Source organism: Plectropomus leopardus, chromosome 7, assembly GCF_026936395.1.
Source record: "Plectropomus leopardus strain MGB_pleo_1.0 chromosome 7, ASM2693639v1, whole genome shotgun sequence".
NCBI classification, from domain to species: Eukaryota; Metazoa; Chordata; class Actinopteri; order Perciformes; family Serranidae; genus Plectropomus; species Plectropomus leopardus.
Window position 1 is genome coordinate 2,851,747 of NC_142182.1, and position 27,911 is coordinate 2,879,657.

The 27,911-nt window shown below is 39.4% G+C and overlaps 1 protein-coding gene across 2 annotated transcripts; it reads right to left on the reverse strand.

Annotated features, from left to right (window-relative positions):
* Window positions 1–27,470, reverse strand: wasla (WASP like actin nucleation promoting factor a). Of its 2 annotated transcripts, XM_042496399.2 has the most exons (11): window positions 26,930–27,467; window positions 19,597–19,731; window positions 18,189–18,275; window positions 16,710–16,806; window positions 15,279–15,302; window positions 9,938–10,139; window positions 9,139–9,181; window positions 6,102–6,255; window positions 2,722–3,356; window positions 2,084–2,192; window positions 1–757 (listed from the first exon to the last, which is right to left on the reverse strand). In XM_042496399.2, the coding sequence occupies exons 1-11, from the start codon at window positions 27,032–27,034 to the stop codon at window positions 696–698; spliced, it is 1,653 nt and encodes a 550-aa protein (XP_042352333.2). In that variant the 5' UTR covers window positions 27,035–27,467; the 3' UTR covers window positions 1–695. The 2 variants fall into 2 exon arrangements, with proteins under 2 accessions (XP_042352333.2, XP_042352334.2); XM_042496400.2 differs by lacking the exon at window positions 15,279–15,302 and having other exon boundaries at window positions 26,930–27,470.
* Between the last annotated feature and the right edge of the window lie 441 nt (window positions 27,471–27,911).

The following is a 27,911-nucleotide window of genomic DNA, read 5'->3' on the forward strand; positions in this document are numbered from 1 at the left end:
GTGTGTGCAAATAAACGGCTTTAATTTCATAAAAAATGAAAGTGGAAAATCCGCGAGGCGACTCGAGCCGCCGCCGCTGCATTTTGGTCAAAAAGGATTCATGAAAAAATAACACGACTAAAACTACAATTTATTAGGAAACTCGGAGGTACGAAAAAAAGAAGCACGGTAAGAAAATAGTGTTATCTCGCATTTAAAGCGACCGCTGTCAAACACAAAGAGGATCCTGCCCGTTTGGTCGCACGTACGTCTCCCTTTTTCAGTTTCGTTGAATAAAAAGACGAAGAAATGAACACACACAAAAAACAAATACTTCCCACGGAGCACGTAAAGACTTCAGATTCCCCTCAGCGGAGCAGCTAGTGTTTTATATTATTGATTATTAATATGAAATGTGGCGTCTCCACCTTGTGCTGTTGATGGCGTTAAGTGCTCTCTAATGACACAATGTCCCGGGGAACGCGTACAGTCTTTAACGATGAGGATGCGTGACGAACGTAACGGATTTAACAGATGAGGTATTGCACAGATTATTTATAATATTCATTTTAAAAAAAAGCAAAAAAAAGGCAAAAAAATAAATATACAGCCAATTCTTACAACATTTACATTACAATTTTAGTCAGATGCTGGAAGATTTTTTTAGGATATTTTAGTGTCAGCTGTAGGTGCAGATAGGGAGGAGGAAACCTTCACTAGTCGTCCCACTCGTCGTCGTCTTCGAAGTCCTCGTCTTCGTCGTCATCCTCGTCTTCGTCTGGGAACAGAAAACACATCTAAAGAGCGGGAAAACTCGGAGAATAAAATCTTTTTCACGCTGATTAAGCAGGTAAGAGGCTGCAAGGTGAACAGGAAAGACGAAGACTGAAGAATATGAGTTTGGTGTTTTGGGAAATCCATTTCTTTGCTTTCACATTAACTTGGGGTGTAAATCACTGGTTTCATCACAATATGATTTTATATCGATATGTTGGACAACTATACAATATTCGCTGATATCACAAAGTCTGCCATGATAGGATTTCAATTTGATTCGATTTAGAGGCCACTGATTGATATGAGTCGATATTATCACACAGTCGGTTACAGAAGAAGCTGCTACGCCCTTTTTTTTTTGCTTTTGGTCAAAAAATATAAAAACAGTGTAAATAATTACAACTGGTTCTTTCTGCCAGAAAAACACTTTCTGAAAGAAAAAACGTTTTCTTTAAACAATAACCAGGATCTTTTTCCTAAAACTTCAGGTGTATCTGAATTGAAGACAACTTCTACCAACAACCTTTAAAACAACAAGATCTTTTAACAAAAGTACAAAAATCAGCTCAGTAATAGCTGTTGAGCATCATAGAGTAAACAACTTTTTTTTTAAGTCACCTTTCCCCAAATATACAACATGCTAATGTTGTTAGCAAAAGCCTAAGCCATTTTACGTTTCAATAATTAGCTTAGCAGCTAGCAGACTTTTCCTCTACTCATAACTTAACCAGTTTACATGAATTATTTACGCTTTCTCTGACTCACTGCTGGTTTAAGCACGGATGAATTTCTGTCTGAATGCTCAATTTTTTAAGTCTAACATTTTTTAAACTGAGCAGCTAATGCAACGTTAGCAAGAAGTTAGCAGAGTGAGATGCCCGGCATACGTTGTGTTTCCTGTGTGCGGCTTTTGTTTACTTATGAAACGTGCTCTGTCTGGTAACCCCGAGTTTCTCGGAAAACAAATATTTCCACATTGATGATTTATTCCCGAGTAAACAGCGTTCTTCTCCTCATCTCTCTTAGCTGCTCGCCATGACGTCATCATCTGCCTGACGCTGTGTGACTGTGACACAGAATTTCAAAATAAAGGCGCATCTGGAAGAGGCTGATATGGATCATTGTTTTAAATTTGCATCGATGATACTCAATGGATTTTTACACCACTGTACAGTTTGGGAAAATCTAATTTAATGTTGTACTGAAGTTTATGAGATCCATGTCGATCCATGTGAGTTTAGCTGCAGTAATCTTAAAGATTGCAAAAGTCTGCAGGACACATTAAGGTCGAGGTCACGTTTTGGGACTCTCAGGTGACAGCAGTTACCTGAGGAATGGATGGCTTTGCTCCTCTTCTGCATCACTTCCATGAGAGCGCCCACGATGCCCGAGGTGGGAGCCGACGTCGGAGGGCCGGACTCTGGATGATCCGGCACCTGGAGGCACAAAAACACATCCAGTCTGCTTTGTTACAGGGATCGCACAGACTGGGACGAGTCAAATTCAATGACTTCTAAGCTCTTTTTCAAGCACTTTCCCCTTTACCATTATCTTACAACAACAGCCAAACATTCAATGTTAAGAAACTGTGTACTAGTTTTGTGGTTAACCCCTCTCGTCAAACTCCTTAAGGTTTTTCTGGGTTCCCCCGAATGTCTCCTTTTCTTAAAATGTATAACGTTGTTTTTAATATGTGCGAAAAAAACAAGTCAAATCAGATCATTTTCATTTTCAACGATGAAATTGTTTTCTCCACAACCATCTGTTGAAAGAATTCAAATCAAGGGGACAATTTTTGGGGACAAAAAGACAATTTTTTAAGATATTGCAGTGCTTCAATTTCTGAATACCAAATTAAAGAACTTCAAGCATCATGTTGTTAAAATGTACAATCAGATGTTACTTTGTTTTTTTTTTTTACTAAAGCATGATGGGAAGGAGGAATCTGACGCTATGAGGTCTTACGGTCTTGAGCTGGATTCCCTGTCGGATCTGGTCCAGCAGGGCGTCCCGTCCCACGCCGGGGACCGGCGCTCGGTTGTTCTGCTCCACCTTCTTCAGCTGCGTCCCTCCTCTGATCTGCTCCAGCAGCGCCGACTTCCCACCGGAACTCGGCGAATGAGGAGAGTCTCCGCCTCCACCTACACCGTCCAGCTCCGGAGGAGGAGGTGGGCCGGGAGGGGGAGGTGGAGGAGGTGGCGGAGGAGGTGGAGCAGGGGCGGAGCCGCCGCCTCCGCTGACTGGAGACTGCTGGGACAATGGGGGAGGCGGAGGTGGAGGGGCTGGGGGGGAGACGGAGGAGTGAGAGGAAGGTGGCGGAGGAGGAGGAGGAGGCTGGTGATGGTGATGGTGATGGTGGGGAGGAGGAGGCGGCTGGTGACCTCCTCGGGTGGGAGGAGGTGGCGGAGGCGGGGCACCCAGAGTTCCTGGTCGGGAGGGCGGCGGAGGAGGAGGAGCTGAGGTGGGGGCTCTGGATGGAGGAGGAGGAGGTGGGGCTCCTCGGCCCCCTCTGGACGGGGGAGGAGGAGGGGGTGGAGCCGAGTTGTGTGGCGGCGGGGGAGGAGGAGGAGGACCGCCACGAGTAGGAGGTGGAGGCGGTGCTGCAGGGGGAGCGATAAAAATAACAAAAAACAAGATCAGGAATCAATAAAAAATTGTCACGTCATTTTTAAAAGCCACCTGCGTTTTATTCTCTCGCTCTCTCCTGCAGCTCTCTGCTCCTCAAAATTTATTATAAAAGCACTTCAAGTTCCTTCTAGCTGTATTTTCATAAATGTTTTAGAACGGCAGCGTATTCAGCTTTCTTATTTGACAGTTGATTTAGGTTAATTGTGACTACAGCTCATTCAATAATTTTGTATTTTAGTAGTTAACATTAGTTTAAAGGACATTTAAATATGTAAAGATATATATCGTGTATCGCAATATAGCCCTAAAATATCACTATATTATTTTTAAGTCATATCGGCCGGCCGTCGTTACTATTACTATCACTGCGTGCTCACAGCAGGGAACCACCAGCGGCACGCTCAATCTGAAAACATCGTGCACCATTGCTACATTTTGCAGGTTAAACATGTTTTCTCGGCTTTGCGGTGCATTTTTCTTATTTGGAGGCTGTCAGAGGTGTTACCCAATCAGCAGATAAAAGTGTATAAACCACGGTTTACCTTATTTTGTTATTACCGCGCAGGTGAAACTTGAGAGTTTCTGCACGCGCTCAAAACATGGTTTTCTCTTCTCAAGCTACAATATTTCTCTTTAGAGTATAGATATTCTTCACACATTTTTTGATAGCGATATGCTTTCATACAAGTCGATCACTAATATTAGGGACCAGAGTTACCCTTCACTCGACTGAGATGTTCTCTGGACCATAACAGCAACGGCTGTAAGATCAAGCTTATTTTGCAATATTAAATCAAACTCTGAATTTTTTTTTTAATATAAAGTAAAGAATGGCCTTCAAAGGTCAGAGAAAAACTTCAAAGAAAAATGAAAGACAAGTCCAAAAATGACCAAAAACAACAAAAATCCAATACTGGTTATTGATAAAATTGAATTTAAAATCACTGAGATGTCATGAAAAGACCATTCATCATTAATACCATGTCTAAATCACTCACACACACACACACACACACACACACACACACACACACACACACACACACACACACACACACACACACACTCACACACACACACACACACACACGCACACACACACACACACACTTGAACCCCCCCTGTGAATTCTGATTCAGATCACTCTGCACTCCTCGCGGCAGGTTAACATGAATAAAACATGGAGAAGAAGAGTCTGTCACGGAGAATGAAAATATCTGATAGAGGATGCCGTTTCATCTGCACACCTCAAATCGACTTTCTGATAGAAAAATACAGCAGAGGGGAAGGAAATGATACTTCAAGATAAAACTGTGCGCAGATTTTAAATCAGTTCATAAAAAAACTTGTTTTGTTTCAGTTTGAAATGACGGTAAATCCCCAGAGAAGCACTGAGTTTCTTCAGTTAACTGTGACTCCTGCAGTGGAGCAGCTACGCTTTTGTTTAGTTTTATTTGTCCAGGTGCTAATGGAACATTTAAATTAGCAGCTGCGGCTTAAAAATCCTCTCACGCGATGCTTTACTTTTACTTTTTACTTTTCTTTTCATCGCTGGTGTATAATTTTTAACTTTGACTTTTATACCACCAAAGTTTAACCCTTAGGGCCAGCTTTAATATCACACAAACTCGCATCACTGCTCACAAAATGTGCATTTAAAAATCAATCTTTAATATTATACATTAGTATTATTTTCTTACTTCACTGAGTTAATACCTAAACGTTAGTCCTAAGCATAGTGAGTTTTATTTGTTTTTTTACACACTTAATCTGCAGCAACGGTAAAATTTTGTCAACTTTTTCCATGAACCTTGAAGATTAATTTAGCAAGAATTTGCAAGTATATGTTTAGAGTCAGCACTGTTTACAGTCAAACTAAAATAAATAAATCAAAAATCTGTGTCGATGGTTTCTGCAGGATAGTCTGAAGATGACCTGTGGCAAGTTTGGTGTTAACTGAGCAAAAAATGTGACAGGAGATAGGCTTAATTAGTTTTACAGTTTAGTTTAGTTTCACAGCTGGACCTACATTTTGGTGTAAGTTGCAAAGCTGTAGAACGGACAAATGATTTGTTATGAATTTTCAAACTGGACCTATGTGCTACGTTGTTGTTTGTGAATAATTATAACAACACTGAGGAAAACAAGAGTGAATGAAGTGATATGAAATAAATCGAAAGGTTTTTTTTTTGATAAAGGACTTCATTGATCTGAACAGGAAACAGTTCACCATCATCAACTCCCGCTCCCCTCCTGCCGCGTCAGCCAAGGTGTGCCTCAAGGCTCTGTGCTCGGGCCCCTCCTGTTTATGATCTACATGCTCCACCTTGGTCAAATCATCCGTGCCTTTCACTCATCTTTGCTCATCTGTACCCCTGTTCAGTTATTATTATTATTGATCATTTGCCCAAATATTTCTTGATTGAGTTGCTGTGAAACAACTTGAATAATGGACCGGTCTTTCCAGACCTTAAAACTACAATAAACATCTGTGTTTACATGGTGGATATTTATACATTTTTAAATTAAGTTACAGCTTGAACAACACCAGCGCAGTGTTTTGGAGATCCTGTCTCACCCGAAAATTCAGTTGTTTTGCAGTAAAATCCAGGTGGAACGGATGAAATGCTGCAGCGCTTCATTGTTATTTCGGATCAGTTTGACACATCAAAGGAAGGTACCTTTGACGGTGTGTGTGAGTGTGTGTGTTTTCTCACCTTGCCTCCTCAGCTCGTTCTTGACGGCCTCCACCCCTCCCTTCTTCTCGATGAAGTCGTAGATGACCTTGGACGTCTCTCGGTCCTTCAGCTGAGCCTCGGAGATGCCGCACATGTCGAACAGGTTCTTGAGTTCAGGATCAAGGTTGTTCAGCTGCAACAGCGACAGCACAGACGGCATTTCAACAAACGTTTTAACACACACTGCTGATGTCTACGTTTACGAGAGTTAAAATCTGTGTTGAGCCCCAGCTTCCAAAAATTACACATCAGCTTAGAAAAAAGTTACTGATGACTCTTGAACTTTATCCATGTATAAAATCCTCTAAACAAAGTGTGAGAGGTACAACTGAAGTGGTTTTTGTATCAACAATCTTTGAACAAGTGATCAAAATTATTGCACACTTTTCTAGGTAAGTAGAAAGCAAAAAGTAATGAAAGACATTGCAAAAAGCGTGCTTTATGTACCTTTATGTAACTCTTCAAATATGCATAAAGGCTGAAACCTGCAGATTGCATCATGTTGCTCTTTTTACATTTTTTATAACTGAAACAGTGAAGTTCAGCTTCTTTGTTCTGGCCTCCAGGTGCAGAACAAAACATTAAAGGAATACTTTAGCACCTGCTGCTATTGTACTGTTGGACAAAGCGAGCACAAGATAGTGCACTTTAAATGTGGGAGTGAGTGTGTGTGTGTGTGTGTGTGTGTGTGTGTGTGTGTGTGTGTGTGTGTGTGTGTGTGTGTGTGTGTGTATAAAGGCACTTTGCCATGACAGTCATAGGAGTTTTTCTTCTTACACTGTTCTTATACTTCGACACAATTTTAATACGAGACGATACTTGTTTTTATGCATTTTGATTTCTCTCAACCCTTAGGGCCCGCTTTAAATCACACACACTCGTATCGCTCTGCGCAAAATCAAGCTTTAAAATATAATGATGCCACTATGTTATTAGATGAAACAAACATAGACTACATAGAATTTTTATTATTTTTAATATACTATATGCAAAGGATATTTTCTCTATATGCAAAATATGGTGACAATAACACCATCAGGTGGAAAATAGCAAACACAAAGATTTTTGGGGGGCTTTTATGCTGTTACTAGAAAGGACAGCTGTTTTTGTGTGTGTTTTATATTGTTGCTTTGGAGATGCATATTTTGATTTTATATTTTTGTTAGATGTCTGTGATTTTTGTTGCTGCCTGTCTTGGCCAGGACACTCTTGAAAAAGAGATTTTTAATCTCAAGAGTTTTGTCTGGTTAAATAAATTAAAGAAAAACATTTTGAGTGTTCATTGAGAAAGTTTGCTCTTTTCTTGGTTCTTCATAAAATGTATTAATTCAGTGTAAAAGTCGTGTTTCTGCCTCTGCAGTGAAGATGAACAGCAGTCAGTCACAGTGTCAGTGTGACACCTGCTGGCCGACACGTAGAATCACAAGCTGCCTGAATCAAACGCCGACCTGCAGCTCTGCACGCTCTCCAGGAAACATTCACACCTCTTGTTCCTGTCACGCTGCAGTGCATTCTGGGACCGTCTGGCGTGTGACTGACATGTTTTCAGGGTCGTTCGGCGTGCTCGCTCAGTCGGGAAAACAGAGACAATAACGAGGCGGTGAATGGAGAGCGGTCACCCTCCTGCTCGTTAAGCCCGTCAGTCTAAACACAGCGTTTGTTATCAGAAAAACTCAACGACGACACGCATCAGCTGCTCTGGTTGCTACGAGAAAACTCACTAAAATGAGAACACTGATGATATAACCTGTTTACAATCCCACTCATTTATTCTCCGCTGCATGCACATCATTACACCCCATTATTACACATCTCTGGTCACGTAGCACCAATTTCAAAAGTATTTTTCCATCTTTCCACCGCATAGTAGCGACATCAGTTTTCTTGTGCTGCTTTCAGACGCCTTTCACAACTATTAAAACCTTTGAGCCCCGAACAAACTGGTGAGATTTCAGTCCAAAACATGGAAAAAAGGCAATGAGCAACTTGGTTCATTATTTATGAGAGGATGGTGCAAAAAGGGGGAGGCATGGAAGGAAAAAAATGGGATTTCATTGAAACAAGAAAACATTGTGGTGATTTTTTCAGTTTTTTTGTGATTTGGAAAAAAATGATTTAAAAATCTGTTTGATTTTTAATCAAACAGATTTTATTGATTTTTTTTCTTTAGAATTAATTGGCGTTTTTGAAAGTAAAGATTTTGGCAATCTATTTTCTTTAACATTTTTTGTGATTTGTGAAGGATAGATTTTTTTTCTTTTTTTAAAAAAAGAAGCCAGAAACTGTGGAGGGGGGGTTGAAGGCATGTTTTCCCATTATTATTTTTTTCTTTCTTTAAATTTCTGGTGATTCTCAAAGAAACAATTTGGGGTTTTCCCTCTTTAAAAAGAATATAGTTATTTTTAAAGAATACATATCTCCAAAACCTGCTGGAGGGCATGAGAGTGAACAGAGACTGAAAACAGTTACTCTTCCTGTGCATCTGATACCGTCACAGCACTCACTGTGATATATTTGGAAGACTTATTTTCTGCCGTGGCATCGAATCCAAAAACCAGGTTTCCCTGTTTGTTTGAACATTACTGGTAAGAGCTTAAATACAAAGAAAAGATTTTTGACAGCTACAGCTCCCCTTGTGAGAGTGTGTTTGTGAGTTTAAACCCTGATGAATAATAACAGAAATTGTGAAGTAAGAAGAGAGGGGATCTTTAAATGCATTTTTATTAAAATCTGTTCATTTATTAATTCCCTCAGTGTGCAGTGAAGTCTCTCGTGAGTGAATGAGGCCGCAGTCTGACTCTGTCTGGAACATTCTGCAGCTTCTGAGTCGCGGCGAGATGTTTGTGGATATGAGCAGGAAGTAAAAAGAGCCTATTGTGTGATTTCATCATGCAGCCACCACACAGGTCACTATTGTGTTCTTGTGTGTGTGTGTGTGTGTGTGTGTGTGTGTGTGTGTGTGTGTGTGTGTGTGTGTGTGTGTGTGTGTGTGTGTGTGTGAGAAGAGGGTACTTACATCAAAACCTGTGTTCGGATCCCAGCCCACGTGACCGATGTGCCTGAAGAAGACGGGACAGAAATGTGGTGAGATCATGCACATTAAATATACAGAAGTGCAGAAACTATTTAGCATGTGCATGTGGGCGACCATGTGCACATGCTAAATAGTGAGCCCACACACACACACACACACACACATCAGTGAGAGTGACATCAGTCAGAGAGACAGTGTGGTCATTGAGCGCTCTCAGACCTCAATGCAACATGTTCACTGTTTCCATGAAGCAGAGTGTTACTGCTGGATCAGACAGGACATAACAATACACACACACACACACACACACACACACACACACACACACACACACACACACACACACACACACACACACACACAACATGAAACATGAAAAAAGGCAATAATAAACTTGGTATGAAATATCCTGCAAACAACAGGAAATTAGTCAAAGGCGACGAGAAAATGACCTGAAAATTAGCTAAGTGATAGAGTGTTATTAGTAAATTATATGTAAATATCAAGAAAAATAGATTTAAGATTTTCCTGATTTTATCATTTTTTTTTTAGCACTTTTTAAAGTCATGTCCCATTTTATTTTAATATTTATAAAATTTATTTTATTAAATGATCATTTTATTTTCAACTATCATTTTATTTCACATTATTTTTATTTAATTATTATTAATTTCTTTGGCCATTTCTATTAAAGTTGCTTATTGCCTTTTTTACCATTATTTTGAAAGAAATCAATCCAGGTGCTCAGGTGTCAAAGGGTTAAACGTGTGCTGTGACTCACTGGAAGTTGCTGGGCGTGCCGATGTCGGCCTTGGTCAGCTTCTTCTTCTTGCCTTTGGTCTTCTTGTCCTTCCTGTTGAGCCCGCTGTGGCTGAGCATGTTGTTGAGGTGGTACGGCTGCTGGTGGCTGTGGGAGTTGTGGAATCGGACGTTGTTGATCTCCGGGTTCTTGATGTCCACCGTGGCCATGTGCAGAGCCGGACCTGCACGCATGCAGAGAGGGAGGGAGAGAGGGAGGTCAGGGAGACGATGTTCAGCAGCTGCGGTTGATTTTACAGCAAAACTGTACCGGCTGTTCACCACAAATGTTTAAACTGAACAAGTAGATTGTCGAGAAATGTCCTGCTCATATTCTTGCTCCCCAGAGGATGAACGTGCTCAATTAACAATCATTTTCCCTCTAGCAACACACTCAGGAGTCCAAAAAAGAGTTAAATCATCAGTCTTTTGTTTGTTCTGTTTAACATTTTTATCTTCAGTGTTTCTGAAGCTTCACCAAGTTAGATGAAACTTTTTTTATATGTAATGTAATATTATTTCGACCGGGATAGCGCACAAACATGATGCACTGAACCGGGTTCTAGCAGAAATTTAAATTTAAATTATTACATATATTTTTATTTTTATTTTTTAAATGGATGTGTAAAAAGTCTCCCTTTTGAACTAAATAATATAAATCTGAGATTTTCAGTCCGGCTGAATTTATTTTCAAAACCGTAAATAAGAAAATGTAAACAGCATAACTGTCAATTTTCATAGTGTGGTATAACGTAAAACCGGTTTACTGCTGCATCCCAAGTTTTGAGTTTCATTGACGTGCTGACTGCAGGGATGTCCTTCAGAGCTAAAATAACTTTTTATTTATTCATGTATTGCAGATCAATTACAATTTCTCTTTCATGTAATTTGTAAGATGGTATGACCATGCAGAGTGACCCAGATTAGACAAAGAAGTATTATATTAACATGAACCCTGATAAAATCATAATCAGGTAAAGACAGATTTTGGTGGTTTTGGGGAATGTACTGCTGCAGAAAGATCCAAAGCTCAAGAACACACTTAAGTTGGAAGAAAAACTTCCCAACTGCAGAAACTGGATCTTTGGTCGAACATGTGACTACACCCTTAACCCTTTGAAACCTGGAGCGACATCACTTTTCCTGTGCTGCTTTCAGATGCCTTAAACAAGTATTTAAACCTTTGAAATCTGAGCAAATTGGTATGATTTCTCTCAAAAACATGGGAAAAAAAGGCAATGAGCCTCTAAGTGAGAAAAGCTCCACAAATTTCAAGAAACTGAGTAGATTTAAAAAAGCTTGGGGAAAAGTCTAGGGTAAAGAAATATTCTAATTATCATAATTAATTTTTTTAAATTCTTATCATTTTAAGCACTTTTTCCAGGTGATTTATTTTTAATTTAATTAATTTTTTTTAAACTTTCCTTTTGCATTTGCTTATTTATACATTTCAAGTAATTTTCTTGTACTTAAATTTTTTTTTTTTACTTATATCTTGCCAGTTTAATTTTAAGCACTTTTACCTGGTGGTTTCTTCCTTCTTTCTTTCTTTTTTAACATTAATTTAACAATGATTTATTTTTAATTTTCGGGTAATTTTCTTGCAGTTTTTACTAATGTCTTGCCATTTTTTTTTGTCATTTCTTCTTTCATTGCTTGTTGCCTTCTTTCCATGTTTTTGAAAGAAATCAAGCCAATTTGTTCTGGCTTCAAAGGGATGAGACCTGCAGACACCCTGCTGTTGTAGCTGTAATGAAGTCTGTATCCTACAGTGGATGCCGGCAGACTGATAGTCTGATTTGAAGTGCGGTAATGTAATCTAACTGACCCCTCCTGACTCACACACTGTCATTATTAGCAACCCCTGGTACCTGAGGGATGAATGTGACAAAGAGCTGCTGTAAACTCTCTCAATGAGCTTTCACGATCTTTTCTAATATAAATGCCAAGCGGCCGCGCCTCCTCTCCTGTAGGTCCGAACCGTTCCGAATTCCTCGTAATCTCCACAAACCGCAGCAGCATCTGACATAAACCACTAATCCACTGCTAATCCCAGTCCAAATCCCTGGACTCCCTATGAATGCTGGAAGTCTATAACCAGGACCAACCGGATCGCCTCAAATCTGCCATCTCCTGAGGACCAGGACCAACAGGGTGGCCGTCAACCAGAGCTGTACGGCCCGGCTGTCAGAGAAGAGTACTTTCATACTGACTGAGAGGCCTTTGCACTAAAAGTAATGAAGAATCGTTCAGAATCAATCATTCAGTGAAAAGTTTAAATAATTCAGCATGAAAACGTTTCTTTTACTAATATTTACAAGTCACACTGGTGCTCTGTGGTCGCAAAATGTGACTTAAAAGATGTGATGAGAGCTCTGCAGATACAAACACACACCTCACCAGTAACACTACCACTCATTAAGTTACACTGTTACCACAGCACCATTCAACATGATGATTTATTGTCTGTAAGCTAAAAACAAACCAACAGCTCTGCAGCTCATGTATTAATAGTATTTGCAAATCTCAGTAGTGCTTCTTGGTCACAAAATGTGACTTAACAGTCACGATCTGGAGCTCTGCAAAAGCACTGCTTTGTGTGTGTGTCTGTGAGAGGTGGAGAGCCGTAGAAGTGAGTTAGAGAACGAAAACGCTGGAGGCTTAGACAAACAATGTGATAATTTATAATTGATGTTTGCGATAAAGTCATTTTCTACATCACACGTAGAACAAGCCAAAATTCCTCAAGTATATTCGGTACATGCCACCAAGCCTCGTATACACTGCACTTCTTTGGGTCCTCAGCAACAGATTCATCAAGAGTGAAAAAACTCAAAGTACAGACATTCAAACAGACAGACTGTTTCCTTTTAATTTTTTAGTTCTTCTGATCCTTTTGCCAAGAAAAACTCGCACGCAGAACATTTGGGCTCAGATTTGAACTTCCCAGCGTCTACTGAAAAAGGTCACAAGCACACTGAATAACGAAAAGCTGCCAGAGTCGCTGCCAGGACTCTCTTTGGGTTCTTTCCCAAAACAGACGTGACCGGCAACACTTCCATTGAATCCCACAGCACAAAGTCTGTCAATGAGGAGCATATGTGAAGCAGCTCCAGCTGGATTTAAGGGTTCACGTCAGGTAACGAGAGAGAGAGGCGAGTCCTAAACGCTCCCAAACAATGAGGGTTCTCCCCGAAGCACCAACACGAGCAGCTTCTTCTCCACAAAAGTGTTTTTCTTTATTTTCTCCCGCTGAGGACAAACAAAACATCTCCCAAACACAGAGTCAAATCCAGAGCAACGACGACCCTCTGCTGGCTTCATGTTTGATGACTGAAATGTCAGAATGAATCTGGAGAGAAACTTCAATGAAAGAGCGATCTCAGGCACAAATCCATGCGGCTGACTGAAGACACGACTGATTTGTTCAGTATATGTTAATCCTGCTCTTTGCGGTGTCGGTGTTTGCAAACAGTCGGACGGCTTAATGAAAGTAAACAGTCTGGTGGGACAACACACACACACACAGCTGCAGAGGAGCAGAAACTAAATTAAAGCTCTGATGCACGGGGACCGATACTCATAACTCTGTTTGCTGCACCCGAACAACAGCATGAACAAAGGAAGCAAAACTGCATTTACATTTCGGAGAGCTAAAGGAGGGAGATACGTGCTGCTGAAAAATAGCAGCAAGCATATAAAGGCGCACAGTTGAAGCAAGGATCCAAACCAAACAGAACATCAGTACCCACTGATAAATTTACCCTTTTAATGTGGTGAGATAAACAGAAAGGGACGTGTTTAAGCTACAAAGCCACCATCAGCAGGATAAAATAAGCAGGAACGGCAAATTATGTGATCAGGTGAGGTCTAAACAACAACAAAGTGAAGTAAGTGGCTGTGACGCTGTTTTGCTCCGTCCTCCACGCGGGTCTATATCCCACCGGGAGTGTACGTGAGCATTTCAGAAGCGGAGCGTCCTGCTGGCTGATACTGTCGACTTGCTGAGCTTACTTTGACATTTTTCCCTTGATTTTGCGGTCATTTTTCCATCATTTTTGTGATTCTACCATGGCTTATTAGGCTACATATGTAAATGCTTTCTTTTTCTGTCTGTTTAAATTATACTTTTTTTTAAATTATAACTGTTTTAATTATAACTTTTTGTGCTGCAGCCTGCAGTCCAGCCAGGAAATTTTAGCAGTTTTTTCTCAAAAAACATGCTGAGTAGATGATCAAATATATACATACACACACACACACACACACACACACACACACACACACACACACACATATATATGTATATATATATACAGACACACACACACACACACACACACACACATATATAAGAAATCCAGTTAAACATGGTACTGATATGGTGATGTAGTCAGTTAAGTGAAACATGAATCTAAGTCTGTGCACGGTTTTATTTTGAAAACTGACCAGATGCACCGCTGCTTGACTTCCTGCCTGGTACAATCTGCTGTTGACGCGACTGCGGACTGACGCTGCTGGACGCTTCGAGGCACGCCCGGTGGAATCACGAGCATTGTCTAAAAGGTCCGTGATCAGCTCCGGAGACCCTACAGTGGCCATGGAGCGGCGCAGACAGACCACGTCGAATTTAGCCGATATCCAGCTCTTTTTATATATCCATGATTCCAACACTGAACACATGTTGGAGGCCTTTTATCTTTTATTTTGTCAGAAGCTATTCCTTTAATCCTGACACATTTACAGTGGTATTTTGTCTTTTCATTAAAAAATGAAAAAATAATAAAAAAAACAACAACTGTGGATCAATAAAATGAACACAACAAATGTTCAGCAGCAGTAAGTGCGGGGATTACAGATTAGGGCCTAGTGAGCATCACAACAGGGTTTAAAGGGGACGACAACAGAGACCATGTGGTCTACATATGGCACAGATGGACTTCCTGCTGACCAGATTAACCTGCGGCAGACTCCGCTCTGTGTCAGCGTGTGAGTCAAACTGTCTGTGAAACAACGCCGCCAACGTGTCAGGAGACACCACAACTCAACAGTCCAGTCTGCAACTATTTCTGTCTGCAACACGCAACAAACATGAGCACTTGTTTTTAATCAGCTTCTTGCTTGTACATAAATAAACCCAGCACCAAAGGTTTTCAGATCTGGAGTATGTTTCAGCCACGTGTCTGTTTTAGCGTCCAAACAGATCCCAGATTTGCAAATCAAAGTCACCAGAGGATGATTTTTTTTTTGTCAGGGTGATGAAGCTGGAGGGCCACATTAGAAGTAATAGAATCTGCATTATCAATATTAAGAGTTCAACATACCATTTTTAGGGTCACCTCTCTTCTCTGCAAAAGAAAAAATGTACAAAATTATAGTTTCAGAACAATATCAACACATAAAATGGAAGATATTTAGTTTTTTAAATGGCACAGAGAAGAGGGTGAGCTGTTCAAAGTCAGAAAGCGTGCTGAAGTTGAGTTAGTGCGCCTATTCTGCGGCAGCCGGAGAGAAGAGGACAGTTTTTAAAGCCTGCGGGTGTCAGAGCTGTCAGACGAAACATGCTGCCTCACGTCTTCAACGCAGCGGGTGAAACAGTCAGAAAGACAGTTCAGCAAGAAGAGAAGCTTTGAGAGCTCATTTCAGGGAAAACCTCCCCCAGTGAAAAAGCCTCTGTGTGCAAGCCTTCAGACCCTCAGTCATCATCGCAGTTTGAGTGGCGCACTTCAAAAAGGCCGGCGTGCTGAGAGGAGCTGGAGGGAAGCCAAAGAGGACCCTCGCTGCAGAGATGTTTACGACACAGAGACAGACTGACAGTTTTACGACGGTGCAGAGAAGCACGACGAGCTCACAGCAGCAGAGAAAACAGGCAAACTGTCCCAAACCAAACCAGAACTCCAGTCCTCAGCTGGGAAAATACTTCTACAGAGTTCACATTTTGGGGACTTTTGGGGACTTTTGGGGACTGTCTGTTATTTATGAGAGGGGACGGGGTGGTGCAGAAAGAGGGAGGCATGTCTAATGATTTTTTAAGCACTTAGGAGGGACTTGTGTTTTTGTTTTCGCTTTACAGGAGGGACATACATCTTTAAATGTCTGTATTTTCATTTTTTTTCTTTAAAATTTTTTGACTTTAAAACATTTTGGCAATTTTGTTTTCATCATTTTTTTCTGGGGAATTTGTAATAAAGAGATTTTGGCTTTGTTTTTCTTTTTTAAAATAAAATGTCAATTTGTTAAGAAAAAAATTCTGCAATGTTTTTTCTTTAAATTTTATGTGATTTATACAAAAAAGGATTTTTGCGATTAAAAAAAACTAATGTAGTAATGAAAAATAACTTTTTTAGAGTGATAATTATTGAACATTTTTATTGTGGTAACATTTTTAGTCATATTGCCCTACTAAGAAAAGACCCAAGAATCCTGCACATTGTTTTTAGTTTAGGAGCAATATAAGGACAGAAATGTCCTCAGGTCAAGAGTCAGACAGCGTGTGGGATCCTTTTCAATCTTTTTTTCTTCCTTTCTGCCTCGAAACATCCAGTTTTAAGATCAATTCAAATTTAGAGGCATCAGAATCATGATACACAAACTAACAGCAGCACTTCTCCCTGATGCAGCCGGACATGAGCGAGGCAGACGGGTTTGGGACGGAGGTTGAGCTCTTGTTAGCAGCTGAAAGGTGAAAGGTCACACACACCCAAACGGAGGTGGAGGAAGCAGAGAGGAGACAAACCGAGACGGTAGAAACGTACCGGTTTTGCGCTGTCGTCGGTTGAGCAGGTCGTTGATAGCGGCTCTGAATCTTTTGGCCTCTTCTTCGCTGGCGAAGTTCAGACCGATCTGACAGGTCTGAGAGGAAGAGGAGGGAGAGGAGGAAGAGATGATGCAACTGACCACTTTTTTTTTTTAATTAAAAACATTCAACAGCAGAGATTACAGAGCATTGCCTGCACACCTTGTCAAAGGAATCAGAACTGAAGCATTAACTTCAAACTTGACATTTACTGATTTACTTTAGTAAATCTGTAAAATAAAAACACTGTATGCATGTGTATGAACCATCCATTTTCGTGGTTTTTCCATGACCATGAGGTAAATTTTAAGGACTGTAAATTCTCTGAAATGATTATCAACACGACTTATCAGTTTTTCCATTACCACATAACTTTTTTTATATATATTATTAAATAATGAACTCAGAACAGGCTTAGAACTGCATATTTAAATATAACTTAGGGACTGATCATTGTTTATGAGAGGGGGAGAGATGGTGCAAAAGGTGGGAGACATATCAAACTATTTATTAAGCACTGGGGAGGAACTTTTGCTTTTGTTTTGGCTTTAAGGGAGGAGCATACCATTTTTAAATGGCTGTATCTTGTGTTTTTTTTTTACTGCCAATTCTAAAAAGAAACATTTTGGGTGATTTTGTTTTAGAATTTTTGGCAATTTTTGAAGGAAAGATTTGGTTGATTTTAAATTTTGTAGCAATTTTTCAAACATGGCTTTTTAATGTTTCCTCTAAAAATCACCAAAAGTAACACCCTTTATCAAACTAAAAAATAAATAAATACATTTTTCTAATGGCCCTTGTGTGTTATTAAAACTTTCAGGGAATATTTAGTTTTTTTCTAAACTTTCCCACACCTGGAAGTTGCTATTTGCAAATTTGATAACTGTTCCAGGTTTTCATGTACGTAGGAAACCTGCACTGTGCAACACTGTTTATGATGAGTGTCGGTCAGTCATGCAGAATACATCCAAAGGATCAAATTTCTACTCTTGAATTTGTCAATTACAAAACATTTCTCAAATAAAAGAAATCTTAAACAAAAGCAAAATAAATCTTAAACTGAGCACACAGCCACATCTTAAATGTATTTCATGTAAATAAAACGCTGCCAGGAGTGATTTTTGTAGGAAGTAGAGCTTAAAATCCATATTTTTGTTTCCAACCAACACTCTGCTGAGCTCAGCTTTCTTGTAGCTTTGTTGGGTTTTTTTAAAAACCTTTTTCTTTCTCAACTTCCAGAGGCTCTCTGCCCAGAAACAGCAGCGACGTGTTTTAGAGCCTCCTGAAGGCCTGAGGCTGCTTCACGTTACTGTCTGAAGTGCAGAAACAGAGTAAGCAGACCTAAAGTGAATATCCGAGTGTAAACACACTGAGTCATTATCACACCTCATAAACCCTGATCAGTGAGACCAGTAACCACGAAGAGCTGCACACTTACGTCTCCTGTAAACGAGATGAAGTAGGACCTGGCGCTGCTGATGGAGAAGTTGTGGTAAAGTTCCTGTTCAAACATGGTTTTCCCCTCCTGCAAAAACACAAAACAGAGGAAGAAATTTGAAAGTTAAACGGGGCCACATCTGTGACTCAGCAGATTCGTATCGACAGAATACAATCACAGACACGTCCAAGTCTGACTGCTCATTTAAAAAGCAAATCTACACTTTTAAGATTCATTTTCTTCCCTCAAGACAGCCAAAACTACTCTTTGTTTTAAAAGGCAGCTGTTTTTTAGAGAAAGAAACAACAGAATTAAACAAGAACAACATTGTGTCATTAACTGGTAAATTTGGTTTAGTGAGTCAAAATATCAAATGTCAAGTGATATTAATCCTTAGGGACCACTTTAATATTACACATACTCATATTGCTCATATTAATTATGTACTTTCATTAAGTTATTTTTAAAACAACAACAGTCCTAATAATAAATATTAAATATTCATTAATTTGCAGAATTATGACCCTTTAAATGCCAGGTCATGTTTAAAAATGGTCAGGTGGAAAATAGCAAAAATGACAAATTCAAAGTCACCCAGAAATAATACCAGTCCTGTTTTTCTGCTCTGATGGCTGTGGGATCAAAAATGTCAGTTTGAATGGGTTTCAATGGAGCATTTTTTTACCTGAACAGTCTGAATGTAACAGTCTTGTTTCCACAGTGTATTTTAGACTTATTGGAGGAGCTGAGCTGGAAATTCACTGATTAAACAAAAATACACAATCTAGCCAAAATGTTTACCATCTGCACAAACACACAAAAATAAAGAATGAAAAGCGTGTAAAATGTGCCCGACAGTCCCTAAATGTTGCACCAACAAGTGGAGTTTTGAAAACAGTCCCGCTCTCCTCTTCATCAACAGTCATCTAACGAATCATGTCAGTGGATCTGCAGCATTTTTTAAGTCTGTGCAGGTTTGTGTTGAGTTGACTTTCACTAAAACTGACATCCTGCTGGATTTCAGAGGCTGAACGAGTCAGAAAGTAAACGTGCATCAGCAGCTGGTCAATCGCTCTGATCCATTAGAGTTGCACAATTGATTCCACATCATCTTTAAAGCATCGTATTAATTTCTTCAATGATTACTGACGGTGTGTAAATGCAGTCTGGCCACAATCCACAGACTGCAGAGGCAAACAGAACAGCAAAGAGAAAATGTCACCAGATTTTTAGGGACAAATGCACGCATTTACAGTCAGACTACACTCTCAATCCCGGTTTCAAAAGTTTGCATTTCCAGGCCACAAAAACGCTGTTGTCATGTGAACAAAACGCCAAACTGCAACAAAAGTTGCAGCGCAAATGGGCCCCAAATTAGAGATGTTTCCCCTGCAGGACGGTCGCTCACCTTGATGTCAAACACTCTGATGAAGTAGGACCTCTGTGGGTTGTCTTTGACCAGACAGGCGACTCCGCAGCACCTCTTCACCCAGCAGCAGCTCCGGTCTGCGCCGTACACCTGGACCACCGCCGAGCACAGAGTCTGAACACACACAGGACACAAGGACAAAGGGACAAAAGGACAGGGCCGTGAATATCATCATCAGCTAAATAAATACCTTTAATAATAAAAAAACATTTAATAATCCTGCAGTCAGTTACAATCCTCCGAGGTGCACACGTGTCACACTGCAGAAACAGAGCAGCCAACGAGGAAGAGGAAATCTACGTCATGCGAAACGTTTAAACAGTGATAAGCGTGCGCGCGTGCACCCACTCACACACACACACACACACACACACACACACACTCACACACACACACAAACACACACAAACACACACCTGCTTCACCAGGTGAGAAACAAAGAGCAGCTCAATGGGGCAACACAGAGACCTTTTAAAATCAGATTACGAGTCACACGATGCAAATTTATACACAATGAAAACGTGCAGAATAAAATGAAGAAATTGAGATTGATATGATGCCTGAACATTCACTCGTCATCTGTTTGTCGTGGCTTTATATTTCAATATTGTCCTGCCAATTTAAATTTCGCAGATTTAGTACATCACTTCTATGAATATATCTATAATTATATTAAAATTGAAAGTATTGGCAGAACCATCCTGTGTTTTAAGGCATAATATTTTTAAGGCTGAATATTTTGCAACCAAAGAGCTTCTCTGATGATCATATGGTGTTTGAAACAGCCTCCCACCACACTTATTATCTACTGGGGCACAGCGGGGTACAGTTCTTGCATCTTTCTAAAAGTGACTGATTTGGTGTATTAAAAATAGAGTTTTAACTACAGGGTTCATACATATTTTTACCAATAAATTTCCATGACTTTGAGGCAAATTTTCAAGACATACCTTCTCTAAAATGACCATCAATATTATTTACCAGTTCTTTTTTGTTACAATATAATAGCTTTTCAAATATATATTATTTTGAAAATGAATGAATTCAGAACAGGATTAGAACTGAAAATATATTTATTTACTCATTTTAAATTGATGTAATTTGTATTTATTTTAAGAAATAAAATGCGGAATTTTGGCTTTTTTATATTAGTACTGAATATTTATTTATAACTAAGGGACTGTGCATTATTTATTTTAAAGGTGAGGGGTTGGTACACAAATGGTGAGGTGTTTTTTTAAGCACTGGAGGGGAATTTATGTTTTTGATGTTGGCTTTTGCAACAGCATATTTTAAATGGCTGTATTTTGCATTTGTTTTATTGCAGCAACATGCAGCATTTTAGCTTTTTTTTCAGTTTTGGCCATTTTGACTTTTTTTTCCTTGTCTATCAAAATTTTACAACACGTGTTATTAACGGAAAAATAATTAGTTTTCCCAGATTTTCACGACTGTACGAGCCCTTGAATTAAGCCTTTTTTTCATTCTACACATAACTAATCTTGCATGTGTAAAATTATATTAAAAGGGGCCACTAGTCCAAAACTGTTAAGGTGATATGTTTACACACACCCTTAAATTACAGCTGAACTCCAGCTCTTTGACCTTACAGTGATTGTGATTTCAAATCTGTCAGTTCTCAACACTGTTTGACCTTCACTGCTGCAGGACAGGAAACAGAGTCCAGCTGCTGTCCTCAGCACCGTCCCGTCCTGGGACTGTTCTAGTTTGTGGTTTTTGCGGTTTCTGCAGTAGTCACACTGTTAAATCCTCTGCCAGGACCCCTCCCTCTGCAGCAGAGAGTCACCCCGGCCGCTGGGGGGGAGAGAGGAAATGCCACTGGGCCCGTTGCCTCCTCTGTGATTTAGGAGTGCAGGTCGGAAGAGCAGCAGGAAACACTTTTCCCCATGAAATCACCGCTCAGCATCACACAGGAAAGGTCGGAGGTCGGCCGTTAAAAGCCTCGTTAAGGGTCGGTAAATTCTCACCGAGGGAAAGTATGCAGCTATAAACACAGACAGCGACACTAAAGACACACAGACTCTCTGCTCTGTTACATCACATCGCACGATACCATGATACCATCGTTCATGCGTAAAAACTTTTTTAGGATAATTTAAAATATCTTTTCATTAGGCATATTTAATATCTAATATTCGCAATTTGCACAATTTGAGGGTTAACGGACAGCCGCCTAGTGGCACTGGTTGAAAATTTTTGAAAAACCAGCTGTAAACACCCCACAGCCGCAAATCCAAACTACCTAATTCTGCGCTTCCCCAAACTTTTCATGTAATCTGCCTCCAGATAAATCCAGCACAGAGCCGTTTAAAGAGCAGAGGGGCTCTCCACAAAGCCGGATTAGCAAATTAGCCACATAACCACTGCCAGCTTTTATCTAATATTTCCTGAAATCACATTTCTTCTTTTTAGAAATCATCACCCTGCACAAAATGAACCCGAACACCAAACGAAAACAATATCCCATATTTGATTTTCGCATGCAAGTCTGTATCGCCAGATTTCGTTTATTTACAGATATCTGTGTAACTTTCTAATCCTGCTTTGTGAAATACCCCCTCGCACAAGCCTCCATCTGTGCGCTCGTGGGGAAAAAGGAGATGAAGTCTGACCACAAGTTAACCCGAGTGCTGCTCTTTAACCGAGACTAGTGATCAAAACAATACAGTTCAATTACACGTCACTCGCACTTCATCCCGAGTGCAAGATCAATCGTTTAAGACGTGAACATTTCCTTTCATATTTCCAAAACAATACTCTAAATATGAGTGATGTAGTAATGCCCATTTATATTTGTTAAATGGTTTATTTGTATTTTGTAATTTATTTATTTATTTAAAAAGGGACAATTCACATAAAGCTAGTTTTCATTGGTGTTCCCTTACCTGATGTTAAATAGCATCCTAAAATAATAATAATAATTTTTAAAAAATACAATATTAAGATATAATATGAAGGCACACAAATTAGCTAAACATGAACGAGTTATGAATATATGACCCAATATGACAATACGAGCGGATACAAGCCAAATAGCAGATGATCTAGGCACAGTATAACTAAGGTTATTTTGAGGTAAAATTAGCCTAAAATCAGCGCTGACATTGTCGGCTCTCAATAAACCAAATATTTATTTAAAGGTTTGAGGTTTTCAGAAGACTGGAGGTGGCCTCGAGAGTCAGACAGTTATAATAGTCTCATGAACTTGTCTCGAGTATAACGGTTGGTGTGGACCTATAATACAGTGATCAATAACAAGAACTAAACAGCGATCACTTTCAGTGGCAGAAATGGTTTCATTTTAAGAGATCAGATTACAAACAAGCCGCCGTCTTCAGTACTTGTTACATGTTAATGTTTAATGTGATGCTGAGGTTCTCTAATGTGAGCTCGCACTGGTCAGCCACGGAGGTTAAAGGTTTAAATTTTACAAAATTACTGCCTACACAATACAGAAATTATACTGTTTTGATATCTTTACTTGAGGACTATGCAAACATTTTTTGCACAAAATAATAATATTTTTCTATTAAACTTCTATTAAACAAAAAAGCCATGTTAAATGTCCAACACAGAGAGCTAAACAAGAAGTTTGTCTAGATAACGTAAAGCCAGAATCAATCGACAAAAGTGCTTAGGTACCATATCAAGGGTTCCCACACATCGTCATGGAGAAAATTTAAAAACTTTTACAGACCTTTTCAAGAACCCAAATAAAAAAAAAATGTCTTGCCTCACTTGCCCGGTGTTCTTCAAATATACCAGATCATAGCTGTGTTTTTACATAATTTCAGATAGCTGGCACACATGCAGAGACGAGGGAACGACGGGAGAAAATGGTGAAATGTGGTGAAATTAATATTTTTCCTTTTTAAGTGTATTTGAGATGATTAGCTCTTGATAATGTGATAAAGTGCACTTTATCATTCCATATCTTTACAGCGCGATATCTGAGGGAAAACTGGCCACGTTTCGTTTTGTAAAACGGAAGGTGAAGCTCATCGACCTGTCTTTTATTATATTAATAAATCCGTGAATTGAATATTTCTTAAAAAGTGCAAAAGGATGATGGTAAAGAAGACAGTATGAATATCTATTTGTATATAAACGCACATATATGATGAATATTTATGTCTTACTGACAGAACGTCCAGTTTCGAGGCCTCGTTAGAGGTTTATTGACCGTTTTAATCTCACGTGTTTCACCTTCATGCAGCTGCTGGGTGCAGTTGACCCTACGCACCGAGCTCCGGTTCAGCCTCCGAAACCAGCTGACATCAAAACCTGAGCTGTCCTGCAGCCATCTCATGACATCACCCTCAAAAAGATCAGATAAACAACGCTCATATTTCATGAGTTTATTTCTAATCTGTAAGGATTTTTTAAGCTGGTTATGATAAAATCCTGTTCAGCAGGACAACTTCCAGGTGTATCTGGTTTTCACGTTAAAAGTATTTTTCTTACATTACAAATGCTTTGTAGCTGAGTGAAGTGGCCCTGAAGTGTGTAAACAGCATTCATGATAACAGCTGGTTGAATCTGATAAACGATGAGATCCGCAGCTTCACAGCCTCATCCTATCGCATCTCTGTACGTTAAGATACAACATGATAAAGTTGGGAAATGCTGCAGCTGAACACTTTTTTACAAGTGCTGCAACTATCGGGGCAACTTCAACTGGAAACCTCATAATTCTCTGCATCAAGGTCAAGAGTTTTTGGACTATCTGGACCCAGTTAAAGACTTTCAACTACAACAATTAGCCAGATTTTATGATGTCCAACTAGAGGTGTGTGATATATATCAAAATCGCAGCTTGTTCCACATGCGATGTATAAAATTACATTAAATCATGAAAACTGAGTAGAAATTGAGTATAACTGGTCACAAAATGTGACCACTTGCAAAGGTGGGCGTGTTTGTATCTGCAGAGCTACGATCGCGACTATTTATTCACAATTTGCAACTTAAGTTTAAAAGTACTAACTTCCTTACAAGTGTATTTTATTATAACAATGGTGTATTAAACTTTATTATATGACAGTAGCTACTTTATTTAACTTCATAATAACTGCACTTAAGACATCTGTGTAAAATATTTTAAAGCTATATCACCTAGCCATTCATCTAACTAAGTTAAAGTGTACTAGTCAAGTTTATAGGGCTGTACCACACTCAGAATTATGTCAGTTGAATTTGATTTGACCGTTAAATGTGAATATTGGACGATTCATGTTATTTTTCCATATAAAGTTTTTCAGTTTAACTGGGTCTCAGTGGGGTGCTCAGTGTGACACTCAGAGTGAGAGTGGCATTCATGTGAGGTAGTTAACAATTATTTGCCGACATCAAACAATAACCAGAAAGCAGCCTCTACTAAAGAGTAGCATTACAATCAAGAGCACTCACTCCAAAGCAAAGTCTGGGGACCAAAACGTCTCAAAGAAGCACACTGAACAACACAATGACGAACAAAACACAAAAATGCCAGACTGCTCCACTTGAAGCTATCTCGGTCGACTGACTGAGGGTTCTGCAAATGATGATTCAAATCCCCGACTTTGAAGAGGCAGCCCAACCAGTTTAAAAATCTTATCCAAAAAGCTACAAACACACATACAACAAAGTTGCAATGGGGATATGTCTGGTGTGCCGCCTGGTGCTCTGCTGGGGACCCCTGAGGTTCTAGCTGGTAACAGAAAAATCTGATCTACTTTAGGATCAACAAGTAAAATCTAACAAATAGTTTGACCAGACACCTACAAATAAAGTGTTGAAACACAACAGTCACATTTATGCACTAAAGGCCATCAGTTTGGACTATTTCAACCTATTTTGTCCAAAAACTAAAGATACTTTGTTTACAGTTAAATACAACAGATGAGCAGCAAATGTCTAAACTAATCAATTGAATATTATAATTTCAGTTCTAACTGCAGTTGTTAAAATATGGGAAGATATCCAAATATTAACCTATGTACCTCATTTAAAGGTTCAATTTATATATTTTTTTTAACAGTGAAATTATTTATAACCATGTTAAAGGTCCAATATTTAGGATTTAGGTGGATATATTGGCAGTAATTGAATAAAATATAATAAGTCTGTTTTTTTAGTGTATAATCACCTGAAAATTACAATTATCATCATCATCATCATAAATTATGTTAATTATTTTCTCTATCAAGTGTTTGGTCTATGAAAGGTCAGACAAGTTTATATGTTATTTTTGTGTGTGTGACTTTAGTTGTTGTCTGTCCCTGTATTTAATAATCCGAGCATCAAATTTAGAGTCATAAAATAAAAATAGGTTCAAGTACAGCAAACTGTTGCCATGTTATTCTGCAATTCATTCCCCCAATATAATTTCTACATGAAAAACCTAATGAAATACACTTAATTTAAACAAAACTATATGTGTGTATGTAATTATATATAAATATATATAAAAAAATATATATATATATATATATATATATATATATATATATATATATATATAATTATGAAGTAATGTAGATGCATAACCAATTTCACAAACTCGTACTTAAATTTAGTTATTTAACTTAAAATATTAATAAATTTTAAAGATGTCGATGTAAAACAAATTTCTGCAAATCTGTAACCATATTTTTTTAGAAATTTTTTTTCCCGCAATTCTTTCCCTCAACATAATTTCTTTATGGAAACCCTAATGATAAAATACATTTAATTAAAATAAAACATAAATTTACTCACACACGCTCATATAGGCAGATATACACATACACACAAACATACATATATAATTATGTTGAAGTGACTTAGTTGCACTACCAATTTAATGAACTCGTACTTACATTTAGTCATTTAAGTTTAATTTTAAAGATGTTGATTTGAAATTTGCGCAAACACTTGGTGTTTGTTTTTGGTATTAGTTTTCACAGTGACTTCACAGTTTTGACTTTTTCTGCTGAGAGCTATCAGACTGTCAAACCTTTATCTGGTTCACTCTTTAAACTGCGGTTACGCAACAGAAGCTCGTGGGCAGAACAAATAAAGATGAGGTCGCCATATTTTTTGAAACGGCTTTAAAATGTGCGTAAACAGTGAGACTGCATCTGAGGGGTCACAGATTTCGTCGTTACACCGGGCCCCGGGTTTGAACGCCATATGGGTGTTTAAGCGTGTTTCTGCTGCCTCACATCACCTGAGATCGGAGGACGGGGGCCGGTGTGTCTGTGTGACAGGTGGGTGGATGTACCTGCACGGTATGCGAACCTGCAGGTGGTAAACAAACGGGTCAACTTACGGCGCATTTCCTGCCCAGGTAGCCGAACAGGCACTCGTTCTCCTGCGGGGTCAGGAGGATGGAGCCGACGTTCACAGCCCTGCGGGGCGGCGGGTGGCTGTTCATGGCTCCGGATTCTTCAAGTTAACCCCCGAAACGATGCGGTTATCCCCGGACGGACTCGGCAAAACACCGATAATTACACAAAATCCATGCGGGCTCCGGTTGCTGTGGCCTGCAACCGGATCATCTCCGCTGAGTCCGACTCCGGCTGGAGGGCGGAGGAGGAGGAGGACCGAGAGGTGATTTCCAGGCTTGCTCCTGCTTCGGAAATGAACTTAACTTCTCCGTTTTGTGTTAAATAAAAAATAAAGGGCTCGCTGAGTGTCTGTACGCGGATAAACGCTCAACTTTCATACGGAAACTCCGGCAGCTGCAGCGGCGATGCGTACATCCAACATGGCAGCAAGACGGAGCGGACCACTTTAAAGAGGGAGGAGAGGGGGGGTCGCTTTGGACGAGCTCTGTAATTATTCACCGTAATATCGATAACATGAAAAAACCGGCGAACACTCACACACAGATAAATGCAATTCAATGTTTATGTTAGGGTTAACACGTGACGGAAGCGTGTTTTGCCACCATCGCGAAGCTAAAATGTTGTTGCTAAGAGCAGATGGTTTGGTCCGATGTGGCAGCAGGAATGCAGCTCTGCGGAGGGAAAAGGGGGGCGCGGGGTTTAGCGCGTGGAAAGGGATGGAACGTGACGTAGCACGAGGAGGAGCCAGATGGCGTACGTAAAAATGTAAATAACACGCACTTCATCTTAAATAAATTAGAGAAACGTAGAATATTCTGTACGTACAACTTAAAATACATGTTTAAATAACTTAAACAGCTTTATGTTATGTTTTCTTTTCGATTTCTTTGTTTTGATGATGATGTTTGATGTAGGATACTGCTGTTTTTTTTTAACTTAAGCTAAGATTATAAACAACGAGCA